This window comes from Lolium rigidum, chromosome 4 (assembly GCF_022539505.1).
Source record: "Lolium rigidum isolate FL_2022 chromosome 4, APGP_CSIRO_Lrig_0.1, whole genome shotgun sequence".
Taxonomy (NCBI): domain Eukaryota; kingdom Viridiplantae; phylum Streptophyta; class Magnoliopsida; order Poales; family Poaceae; genus Lolium; species Lolium rigidum.
The window spans coordinates 64,821,467-64,833,713 of record NC_061511.1 but is presented as its reverse complement, the minus strand read 5'-3'; the positions used below and the strand labels follow the sequence as shown (position 1 = coordinate 64,833,713).

Below are 12,247 nucleotides of genomic sequence, written 5' to 3'. Positions count from 1 at the left end.
ACAATTACTTTTGCTCTTAGTGTTTATATCTTTGTGGAACTGCAAAAATAGATCAGTCTTGAGGCTGCTTTAAATCAATGTTCTGTTGCCTCAGAATGTGATCTTAGACTTATAGGACCATAATTTACTCTCTATTTTCCTCAGTTTAGAGATTTGGTTTCTGTTTTGTGATCTGCGCTGGTAATTGTGTGTACAAGTTAGATAATAGTCTGATGCTTTCCATATCTTATTGACTCTGCAGTCCATCATTTGTGTTTACGTGTGACTGGATATTCCTATTCTAGGTGACTTTTTTTTTGATATTGTCAATTGGTGGATCTGCAGGCCAGGAGCCCAGGACTAGTAGCTTCACCATGCTATTTCTTTTTGTGCACAAAATGCCAGGACAACTTCTCTTACTGGTAAGAAACAAACCTTACCTTGGTTGCTGCATTAATTTTTAATCTTAGTTGTTATATATGGTGTTGAACTGCAAGAATAGATCAACCGTGAGGCTGCTTTAGATCAATTTTCTGTTGCTTCAGAATGTCATCTTAGAAGTTAGAATACCATAATTTACTTTGTTTTCCTTGATTTAGAGCTTTTCTTTCTGTTTTGTGATCTTCACTGGTGATGGTCAGTACTAGTTAAGGACGGTCTAATTCTTCCATATCTTATAAATCTGCATTCCATCGTTTGTGGTTATGTGTGGCTGGGTATTCCTATTCTAGTTGACTCTTTCTTTAAATTGTTCACTGGTAGATTAGCAAAGAAAAACCAGTAAGAATGGTGTAATTTTGTGTAGTACTGTACATCTTATGGGTGTGAATACCACCTTGTGGTTTAGGAGAATTGCACAGACTGGTGCAGATGGACTGCCCTTTCATTAATTTGCTTTTTCTATAAATTCGATAAGAATGGGGAAGCACTGTAAGCTGAAGTTCAATTCTTTGGCAATACCCATCATATATTACTTTCCTAAGTTTTATTGCCAACTTTCTTTGTGTATTAAAACTAATCTCCTGTTGCCTTGAACTCTGTCATCTAACTGTGTTCTATTGTAGTTTTTATCGACAACCAAGCTTGTTTCATCTGCTGCATGATCGCTGAATGATTTTGGAGTCACATATTAGCCAACAGGAACCTGTTCCTGAAGTTTGATCCAAAGTATCGATTCTGAACACTCCAACTGTTGTCAACTTTTGAGAGGTCACAGGCCTCGCAGTTAACTCTCTGTTTACCAGCTATTATGTGGTCCACGGGACCAAACTTAGGCTTAGATGTTATTTGACGAAGCACATGCTTCGCTTTGCGTATGATTCGCTGGCCAGTCCAGTGGTTTTTGCCGCGTTTGATCTGGATATCTATATGCTGGAACTGGTTAGCCCCTGGAGTGCATTATTACTCTCGGTTTGTGCTGAGTTTTAGTTAGAAGATTGTTGTGCTTATCAGTTGGGGAACTAATGTTCAATGCAAAGTGTGTTGGTTGATGTGGTCTGAACGTGGTCGAACTTATCGGCTATCACGAACTATGGTAGGGAGGAATGGATCACTGGAGATTGCTGAATCATTTGTGTTGTGCGCTATTTTCTTTCGGAGCATATGGTGTGACCTTCTTTTTAATCTCGCTGCCGTCTATGTGTTGTTGTCGCCGTGTCTGAATATAGACTATGCTACTTACTTTGTACTAGTAAATCTGGCGTTAGCTGGGTGCCTTTTCGAAGCCAAAGTCAGTGTTGATTTTGAACCCAACTCAAAGCAACGATATGGTTGAGAGCGGATTTCCGACCGCATATACTGTATGGAATGCGGGAAGCCTCGTGCCAGATGCCCAAACCGGTGTTTGTTGGAGCATGTCCACTCCCCCATCTAAGAGCATCTTCACTCAGACCTCTTTAGGAGACATCCCGTCCGCCTACATCCGTATTGTAACTGCTTTTTACAGTTTTGGAGAAGAAAAAACGTGACCCTCCGATCCAAAATATTTTTCCAGTCTATCCGCGCAAACCCCAACTACCTAGTTCCGCGGGGCCTTCCGAGAGAAACTCATCCTGACTTTCGCGTTGGTGAGAAGGGAATTTCAGCCCATACAACCTCCGGAGTCTACCAAAATTCGCTGGAATTCAGAGCGGGCAGGGCCGGTGGGCGGAGCGACTGCTGGGCGCAGGCGGGCAGCCGTCAGGCGGCGGGTGCGGTCGGCCGGCGGGGGCGGCGGGCGTAGTCAGCCGGCGTGGGCGCGGGGAAGAAGAAGCTTCAGGAAGGAGGGAAAAAAGCTAATTATGGGCCAGGATAGGGAATATGCTGGTTTTGCGGTGTCTGGAATGCGAGCCGTTTTTTCAGCCCAGACACGTTTGGAGTGCTCTCCATCAACGTTTTTGGGGTTTGCGGTGTATGCTAGAGATGTTCTAAAGACCCCCAAACGGAATATGGGAGCGCCTGATCGTGTCCAACCATGCTCCCCAAATTTCTTTTGCATCGAATGCACGCTCACTATCCATGAAGCGCTACCATGCCAACCCAGCCTATAGGGAGGCAATTGGAGGCGCCGGCACGCCCAACGAGCCCATTGAAAACAGGCCACACGAGCCCAACGAAATAGGCCGCACGTTGTACAAAGCTTTAAAAAGATGGCAAAATGGGGGCTGGCACCCCTATATGACCAAACGCCGGATCTTGTATTAGGGTTTTGAGTAAAGATGCTCTTAATATTTTGCATACTAACAAATTTCCTTGAGCCATCCTTTTTATTCTTCGAAAAATGGGGTTTCGAGTGGGGATGCTCCTAATATTTTGCATACTAACAAATTTCCTCCATCCTTTTTATTCTTCAAAAATGGGGTTTCGAGTGGTGATGCTCCTAATATTTTGCATGCTAACAAATTTCCTTCGGCCATCCACTTTTTTTTTTGAAAAAATCCAGATCTACTATAGAAGTTCACAAGAAGCACAAATCACCCCAAACATAATAAAAATCACATCAAGGTTTCTAGACCACCTAAGGACCATTGCCGCCGCTAGAGCGAACCGTCGGCGCGCTGCTATTGATGCACTCCTATCGAAGCCGGTTTGATGTTGTTGATGACAGTCGAGAAGTCTTTCTGCACGTGCCCCAAGGACGAGAGCTGAAGTTGTCGCTTTTGAACCCTTGAATTGATATATTTTGACACTAAACCTATAATAGGCGTAGACTGAACGAGATCCATCACTCTATGAGAGGAGCGACCAGACAATTCCCCACCCCTCTCAACGCCATCAACGACATCCATCACTCTACAAGAGGAGCGACTAGACAATTCCCCACCCCCCTCAACGCCACCAACGAGATCCATCACTATACCCGACTCCCCCCCTCCCCCTCCACCAACGCCACCAACGATGAGGTGGACAAGGAGGCGAGTATAACCTGCCGGACGGACCACGGAGGCGGCGGTAAAGCAGCAGCAAGGTTGTGTGCGGCTGCGCTCGACAAGAATACAAGCTCGGGTGGGCTGCTCCGTTGGACGTTGGACCGTGTGGGCTGAGCTAAACGCAGGAGAAAATTAGAGAAAATGGTACTATATGGCTACATATACTGACAGGTTTGTCTAAAAATACTTTTAATTTGCCAACAGAGCACCGGTTCTAGCAGAGCGGATCTCAAACTTGTTTGATTGGTCAGATATAGGGTGGAAAAGCACCGGAGTTCACTCATGCATTTTCCGTAGCCTAAAGCTCTTTTCTGAGTTTTCCTTTGATGCCCCAAGAAAAATGCGACAATAAAGTGTATAAACAATCGTTGCCTTGTCTCTCATGCTTCGCGGATTCGTCTATCATCAAGTGTCAGATCTCAACCAACATCTGGAAATGTGCAGAGTCACGGGGAGCTCACATGACAAGTTGCCATATTCATGCAAAAGGAATACGACATTTAGCAGAAACTTGGAGGTTTCACACTCGTCCTTCACCAAAACCATGTCTGCCCTGAACTCCCTAAATTCATCATTAGCATGTGACGAAGCGATTCGGTATCGACCATGGTGTCTCCCTCAAGCCCTCAAGTCTGCATCGATCCTGGTGTTTCAGTGGGCCCACTTGGTGATCCAAAAGGATAACGAGCTGCACAAAGAAAGACGTCTCAGTTAAGGAATATACTTTATAACACAGTGAACTACTAAAGGGAGCATTACATTAAAAAAAAGGAGCATTACATATTTGCCATTAGTCTCTCCCTCTAACTTGCAACAGTTTATGCCATTGTTTTATTTTCAGTTTGCGCATTCATAATCATTTGCAGGTTAAGGGAAACACCCCAACCATCATATTTCCTCTAGTGCTCGAATCAGTGAGAAGCTACAAGAAAATTGACCAAAGGTAAATGATTGCAACCAAGAAATCTAAAGGACATAAAAATTTCTGTCTGTGGCCATATACAGAGAAAGTGCAAAGAGTCAGCTGACCAAGAATTTTCAGAAGATGAACAAACTGCTCCCTTTATTGGTGAGAGCACTGTAGGTACTCTTCATATACTTAAAAGTTATTTGTTCAGATTTTGTAAATTCGTTGTTCTTATGTAAACCTAATGAACTTAGGCTGGTGCATTTATTTTGATTTCTAGAACTGATGCGGCTCCAGAAAGAGCCGTGTAAGAAAGTAGTGGCAGAAAGTCAAAGGAAAAGATCCGTAGTTTGCCAAGTAACAAGACCTCTTGCATCAAGCTAGCCACAAACGTCGCCCTATGGTCAGATTGCGACAGCATCTGCAGCAGATACTATTGTGGTTTCAGACTTGTAATGGCTAAGCCTGTGCATGGTTTGGTTCCAAATCGGCCAACCCGCCGACCCAACCCAAATCAAACCAGTTTCGCGGTTTGCCCATTAGATGGTTGGGCGTTGCTACCTAGCAGCCCCGCTCATGCGGAGTCCTGTGCGATGGCCCATTAGTAGGCTAAGCACGGCCTGGGCAGCGCGCCTAATACAAAGGATGTCAGCTTGCGCGTAAGTTGCATTCACATATCCCAACAGCAGCTGACAGCTAAATGCAGTAACAAAAAGCAACTATCTAGACTAGCTAGCTACACTCTGTGTTTTTTAAATCTAGCCAGACTTACTGATAATCCTACCAATTTTTTGAAAATAAACATAGGTTTTACATACGGCTAGTCGTGACTAGATTTGAGGCACTAGATTTTTTGGAACCCACTAGGATTATTGTTTTGAGGCACTTACTAGTAGCTACTAAATCATTTTAAAGGCAGGTACTACACTTCCGATTTGGCCAATTTAACTGCCAGATTTTTCTCATCGCTTACCCGATTCTGACTATCTAGCTACCCGATTCTCTTGAGGGTAGCTATTAGGCTCCGTGATTCACCTGCCATATTAATCTGGACACTTGCCAGGTTCTGATCAAATAGCTACCGGATTCTTTCGAAGGCAACTACTAGGCTTTCTGATTCAGCTACCATATTGTTTCGAACACTTTTCAGGTTGTGACTACCTAGCTATTAGATTCTGAGCATTTCAACAACCAAATTAATTTGAACGCTTACCAGGTTCTGATCGAATAGCTACCAGATTCTTTTGAAGGAAACTACTAGGATCTCCGATTCAGCTACAATATTGTTCTAAACACTTTTCAGGCTGCGACTACCTAGCTATTAGGTTCTTACAGTTTCAACTACCAAATTATTCTGAGTACTTGCCAAGTTCTGATAGCTAGCTACCTGATTCTTTTGAACGAAGATTCCTCAACTACATTATTTTGGAAAGAGCTACTCACATCGCCAATTAGTTTATACCGGAGGGAGTACAAGGTTTTTTGTGTAATCCTACTTAAACCGTATATGCACAGGGGTAATGACAAGTGTGCAGTCCTACTGCTTTTGAAATTGGCAATTATTCAGTCCTGACACTTTTTGGAAAGACCTAATGCTTATTTATTTTCTAGAATCTGTAATGCTTTCACTGTTTGATAGCTGCTATTTCTTAGATAATTTTGTGTCATGGCCAAGGGACCTACTTTTTTTTAGAGAAATATAAGAGATAAATTTTTGCTATTTTTGTGAGGTCTAAAATCTTACTATTTACAATAAAATTGCATTTTAGAGATATTTACGCGAGAGTAATACAACCTGACATGCAAAAGTGTTGCAAAATAATACTGTACTTGGCAAATTCTCAGATCGTCAATAGCCCAAAATGCTCAATGTTTCCGTCTGCCCTGGTATCACATAGTGCCTGGGGCAGGGTCTAACTAGCGCTGACCAACCATGGGTGGCAAAAACAAAGGATGCTTGTTTTGGTCTTTTTTTTCTCTTTTCTAGGCACTGAACTTTGAACTTCATAGATAGAGAAATGGAAAATGTGTAGCAAAAGATAATGGCAAATGTGTGAAAGTTTATTTACAAAAAGTAATGTAAGTCCTTGAAGATAATAGTTCGATAAATGATGCATACCTCCTTTGGCAACAACTTCACCTTCATCAGACACATTTACAGTTAATGTTCTGTTTCTCCAGAGAGACTTGCGTATGTGAAATACCCAAAGCTAGAAAGGTAAAATCATATATTTGTTAGTGCCAACATTTTCCTAATCATAATTTTCTTATAAAGGCATGAACTGTAGGAATAAAGCATAAAATTAACTACCTCAACATTCACTTTAGAATTAAGGTTGCCACTCTCATCCTCGCATATGCCCAGCAACAAATTCTCTAACTGACAACAGCGACAACAAATTATGTAAGCCAATAACATACAGACTAGAATGTATTGTGTATTATTTTCATATTACTTCAAACCTAATAAATCCATACTACATCTACCTCAACTGTAGTAGAGATGTGTTTTCCATTAACACATCTGATGACATCACCGTCTCGTATTCCAAGTTTTTCAGCGAGAGAGCCTTCTGACACCTAAAACTTGTAATAACCACTCAATATGCATGATAGATGAACACTCACAAGACAGCTAACCGGAGTCTAGTAATAAACAGCGTACACATGCATATACCTCTTTAACAATTAGGCCATCATCAATATTGCACATGTACAATATATTCTCAGCAAGGGCAATGTCTACAAACTTGATTGACCAAAACTTCATTCCAAGGTGAGGCCGAGGGATGCACCTACACCAAAAAAATCATCCAGTATACACTACAAATGAGTAAACATGAGCTCAACAAAATTTATATCTACTGTATCAAAAAAATAACAATACTATACCAAAATTATCTTTTTTGCCCTGCTAGACAAAATATTTTTATTAGCAAATAGTGTTTCTCTGACCATAAGTTCATGTTGATCTAAGCTACACCAGATAAAGGGTATTCCCTAACAACTTCAAAGAAATCAAAGTGGAAAACTCAATTGGAGAGTAATAAACTAAAGAACTAAGTTTGTGCGAATTGGCTTTGATCGAGTGTTGTGAACATTGATTCACAAGAGAACTGCCATACCGAAGAAACACAGAATGTCAACGAGGGATTGGTAAACATAGGTCTAGATGAGAGATTAACTTCGGGGAGATTAGATTGATTCTTCTTGCTTCTCTAACATGGATAGAGGACATCCTTACATGCTAGATGCTTAGGCCCTTTACGGATTTATCTTTTCTAACATGATATGTATACTTAAGCAATTAGACTCCTTCAATCCTAAATATCCTAGTGCAGTAAGGACTCCCGGCCTCTCAATGTTGGACTCTCTGCTGGTAGTTCACACTCCACAACATCAAGAATAGACTGGAATTAGATAGCCTTTGATGAAGCTATGAATCACCACCAAGGTTTTCGATTCGCCGGCTAATCGCTGGTTAGTCACCGACTAATCACCTAGTCGCTGTAGGGAGGGTGGCTACTGGCTAGCTGCAGCAACTTGACTAGACGAGAAAGTCACGCAACTCAAAGGCTAGCCAGCAACTAATCTCCGACTAATCAGTGACTATGAGCCCACCATACTCGCGGCCAGAATTTTGGTTTAGGACACCACCGGCCATCGATCTACTTTGCTGAAGGTGTCACGTGAGGGAAAGAAGAAAGCATGGGGAAGGGAGAGAAGGATGTCGCAGTGGCAGCTATTGTGAAACAGAGCATTGTCCCACTGGCCACTTGCCTCCTTCTAGTTGGAATGGACGGCATAGATTGCTTGGAGAAGTATGGACGCACTGGATTGCTTAAAGAAAGCTAGAGTTTTTTATTGGGCCTTCATGGGCCAGTTATGCCCATACTTATCAACAAGGAGTCTGTCTTCTTCCTGGAGCTCATCTAGACTGCACCGAAGCAACGGCTGCCAGGAGCTTAGCTTCTGGTTACCTCGTCTCCTTCAAGCTGATCTACCACTACAACTCCATCTTCGACCATCCCTGCTGCCACGACATCTCCCTCTCCTCTCATCCTCTACTGTAAAAAGTAAAAACAACTGACTAGTTGGGGCAACTTTGGGCGATTAGTCCCAACTAGTCAGTCACCAACTAATCTACCTAGTCTTTTAGCCAACTGGTGGACGACTCGACTTGACTTGGCGAATAAAAATCTGAGGAGTTCAACTTCCAACAACAAGCAAAAATAGTAAATAAGAATATTTTAGTGGCAGTACAACAGAACTAAAGGAAAAAAGAACGTACTGAAATTTCCTCCATAGCTGTAAGCACTTGACTAAAATGGAAGATGGCATAAATGACCCTCTCGTGTTGCCATTGACCATTCCCACAATTTTTCCATCAAAGTCAATGAGTGGCCCTCCCTTGCCATACTAGAAAATTGTATTGGAAACATTCAGACACAATAACGGCAATTGACAAAAATATAACCTCAAAATAACATTGCCAAAAATAGCAGGATAATGAACAATTCAGTCTCAAGATAAAATACAGTTTGTACCTTAGCATGTAGATCTGCACCATCTACATGCATATAGTGATATCTTTGAAGCAAGTTTGGTTTCGAGTTTTTCACCACACCATGGCTTATCCGTAGAAACGAACTCTCATCTCTTCCAAGCTCAAAAACTTTGTCAGCGTGTTTCACACCATCATTGTAAAGCAGTATATGGACAGGCTGATCTACTTTAACACTGAAAAAGGCCAAATCATAGTGCTTCTGAAGATACTGCAGGTGGGCCTTTTCGGTGGTGTTACCCCGCAGGTGAACAAGAACCTATAAACAGTGCAAAATGCAAGATTTATGTGTTTCTAAAAATTACAACATAAACTACCAAATTTGCAGCTAGTTTATCATACAGCAATGACAGAGGTAGAACTTATCCTTTTATTTATGCTTCTAAGAACACACACAATGCAGATGATTACTTGCATCCCAACTCCTAGGCCTACCCCAACTTGCTTGGGAAATAGGCTTTGATGTTGTTGTTGCATTTAAGTAACTAATTAACTTCAGTTGGTTGGGAATGCATTTCCTCCTAATAGACCATGATACATATAAAATATGTGATTGAACTCTATCAATTAGGAAATATTGAGATGTTCATATCTATACATATCAGAACAAATATGTGAGCAAAGTCTATCAAATAGAAAATACTGAGATGTTCACATCCTGCTTGATTATGATAACCCCTTCCTGTCCAGCCAACTTTTCCCTAGTGTTTGGCTAACCAGAACATTTCTGCCTTTGTGGTTATTCTTCCACAAAAGGTTATAAATAAGTTCACTGCCGCACAATTCAGCAACCGCTAATTAAACCTTAACCACTGAGAGCACCAATCAACTAGCATTATTCTGAAGGATATAACATTCAAAAGCAGCCAGTTCCTGGTGGTTAATTTGACAATTCAGAAGGGACATTCAAATGTCAAACTATTTAGCCAGCTAAGAAAGAGCAAAATAAAACTGGGTATTTGTTATCAAATCATGAAAGTCACATGTTATTTCTAGTAGTCTTAGAAGGGAACTGTTACGTTTGCATTGCTGATGTCCTGAGGGAGCAGCTACCAAACATCTTCCGTGTTTCCTTCCTTAAGCAAATATGAACCACAAACCCCCCAAGTTTAACAGTTTGCACGGGATGTATTGTTGAGAAATAATAGCAGAATATAAATAACTTTTGCGCTGAACCAAAGTTAAAATATTCTTAAGAACTCACCTCAGCATCAATATCATACTTTTCTTGTCCTAACCAGGCGTTCATGGACGATGACTTGGTGCAAATTAGACGTGATGTTGTCAAAACCGTGCCAATCTTATTCTTCTCATCCCAATGAACCCAGAAACCACAGCAGCGTGCTAGCGGCTTACCATCTACAAATTCTGAAAATGTCAGCAAAAAACTATGTCTCTATGATGCTAGCAAATAAAGGGCCAAGGTATCATTGTTATTACCAACAGTGGATGTAAGTCCAACCACAGATGGAGCAGCATAAAGCACCACCTTTCTTGCAGTTTCAGGGTCAGGAACAAAATTTGGATCATCAAGCACGCACTTGAAACCTCTAATCATGAGTGTATTAAGTGTGGGCCATGCCCTGCGGCGAGCTACAAGAAAATAAACATATAAAGTAAACTCCGCTACCCAAACATATTATATGACTTTTGCGGTATTAGGAAGATGATATGTCGTCATCTAAGGAGGGGAATTGATACTTCAAGGATACACTGCTACACTAACTCGAATCTCAAGATATGTGGCACATCTCACCAACATGTGCTACCAGCAAGACATGTACACATCCTAAAACTCGGACATAGTGGAGTTGCATATACTAAATATTGCAAGACCATATGTTAAAATAAACTACTCCCACTGGCCGAAATTAATTGGCGCAGCTCAGCAGTACACTTGTACTGGACATAGTATATGGCTGCGCCGATTAATTTGGGCCGTAGAGAGTACTAGTGTCCCTTCCTATCAACAAAATAATTTGATCCATGGACAACACCATGGTGGTAAAGGCCATAATTCCAGAGAAGTCATTTCCGCATGGCATAGAAGGGGAGATCATAAGCGCCTATACCGTAAAATCGATTTTGGATGGAATCAAAAAGACATCTGGTAGGATCACAACCATAGAATATGACCCAAAATCGGAATGCATAAATTTGACTCATACACAATGAGGATGATTACAACAGATATATTTTACACCGCCATAATTGGAGATGCTATTGTTCCTAGGACAGAAGTTCTGGTTCTTGTATCCTTGGTACTAAATGGTGTGCACGATAATAAAGGAAGCGAGAGGGCTTGAAGAACAAACCTAGCTTTGCCTTGATATCGCCTTGCGCTTTCTTAATTGTTTCCCATACACTTTCGTCGAGATCATCATACATCTCATCCGGTACGTGGAGCTCGCGAAGTGGGGAGCTTCCAGCAGACGAGACCTCCTCATCCTCCCTTTCCTCATCCTTCTCCTCCTCCTCCTCCATTTCCTCTTCCTTCTCCTCCTCCTCCCTGGTCCTCTTGCGTTTGTTCGATCTCTGGTTCCCAGCCGCCCTCCCCTTCCTCTTCCTTCTTTGTGCCGATTGGGAGCCCGAGGATTGGGGCCGCGTACGCACAAGCGCCATGGACCGAGTCGTCGTCGTGGGCATGGCGACGCCGGTGGAGCTGCGGCCACGGCGGGGCGCAGAGGCTCTGGTCCCCGACGCCACACCTTCTTGAGCGGCGGCGGCGGTGGAGCTGCGGCCGCGTCGGGGCGTAGGGGCTCCGGACCCCGACGCCTCTCCCTCTTGGGTGGCGGTGAGCGGCATTGTTGACATAGCGAGGAGCGGGTCGGGGCCGGAAGCAAGCCGTCGACCGCTCACGATCGCCGGGACGCTCGCGCGCCGCTGCGTCGGAAAGGTTGGGGAACTGAAATTTGGATGAGCAAACCCTTAGAGCAATGTCTAACAGGCCCGTATAACCCGTCCACCCCGTAAAATTTCGGCGGGATACGGGGCAGGCACGATTTGGGCCGTCTAGCAGGCCCCGTATTCGGGCCAGGTTTCGGCGGAATACGGGGCCCAGGAAATCGGCCCCGTCGCCCCCTACTTATACTGGGCGCCGCTCGCAACCCTAGCTCCGCCGTGCGCCGTCGCCTCCTCCATCCTTCTCCGGCGAGAAATTACTCGCTCCTCCGCGCCGCATTCCACCCCAACACCGACATGGACTCCCGCCGCCGCAGTACTGCCTCGCCGGCGAGCGGATCGAAGCGATCCCGCTCGCCGGACACCGTGGAGGAGGCGTGGCGGCTCAAGTGCAAGAGATCCGCCGCCGGGAGCCGCCGTGCGGCGTGCCGGTACACCGGCGCGCTGTACGTGCCGGATTCGCTCCGGGAGTACGCCGCGGGTGGGCGG

General features: G+C 43.6%; 1 protein-coding gene across 1 annotated transcript; it reads right to left on the bottom strand.

Moving 5' to 3' along the window:
* Positions 1-3,795: 3,795 nt before the first annotated feature.
* On the bottom strand, positions 3,796-11,341 carry LOC124647169. The gene is made up of 10 exons (XM_047187144.1): positions 11,173-11,341; positions 10,298-10,450; positions 10,062-10,216; positions 8,841-9,116; positions 8,585-8,712; positions 6,971-7,088; positions 6,781-6,873; positions 6,605-6,673; positions 6,413-6,503; positions 3,796-4,074 (listed from the first exon to the last, which is right to left on the bottom strand). Exons 1-10 carry the CDS (start codon positions 11,339-11,341, stop codon positions 4,013-4,015), a joined length of 1,314 nt encoding a protein of 437 aa, XP_047043100.1. The 3' UTR covers positions 3,796-4,012.
* Positions 11,342-12,247: the final 906 nt, after the last annotated feature.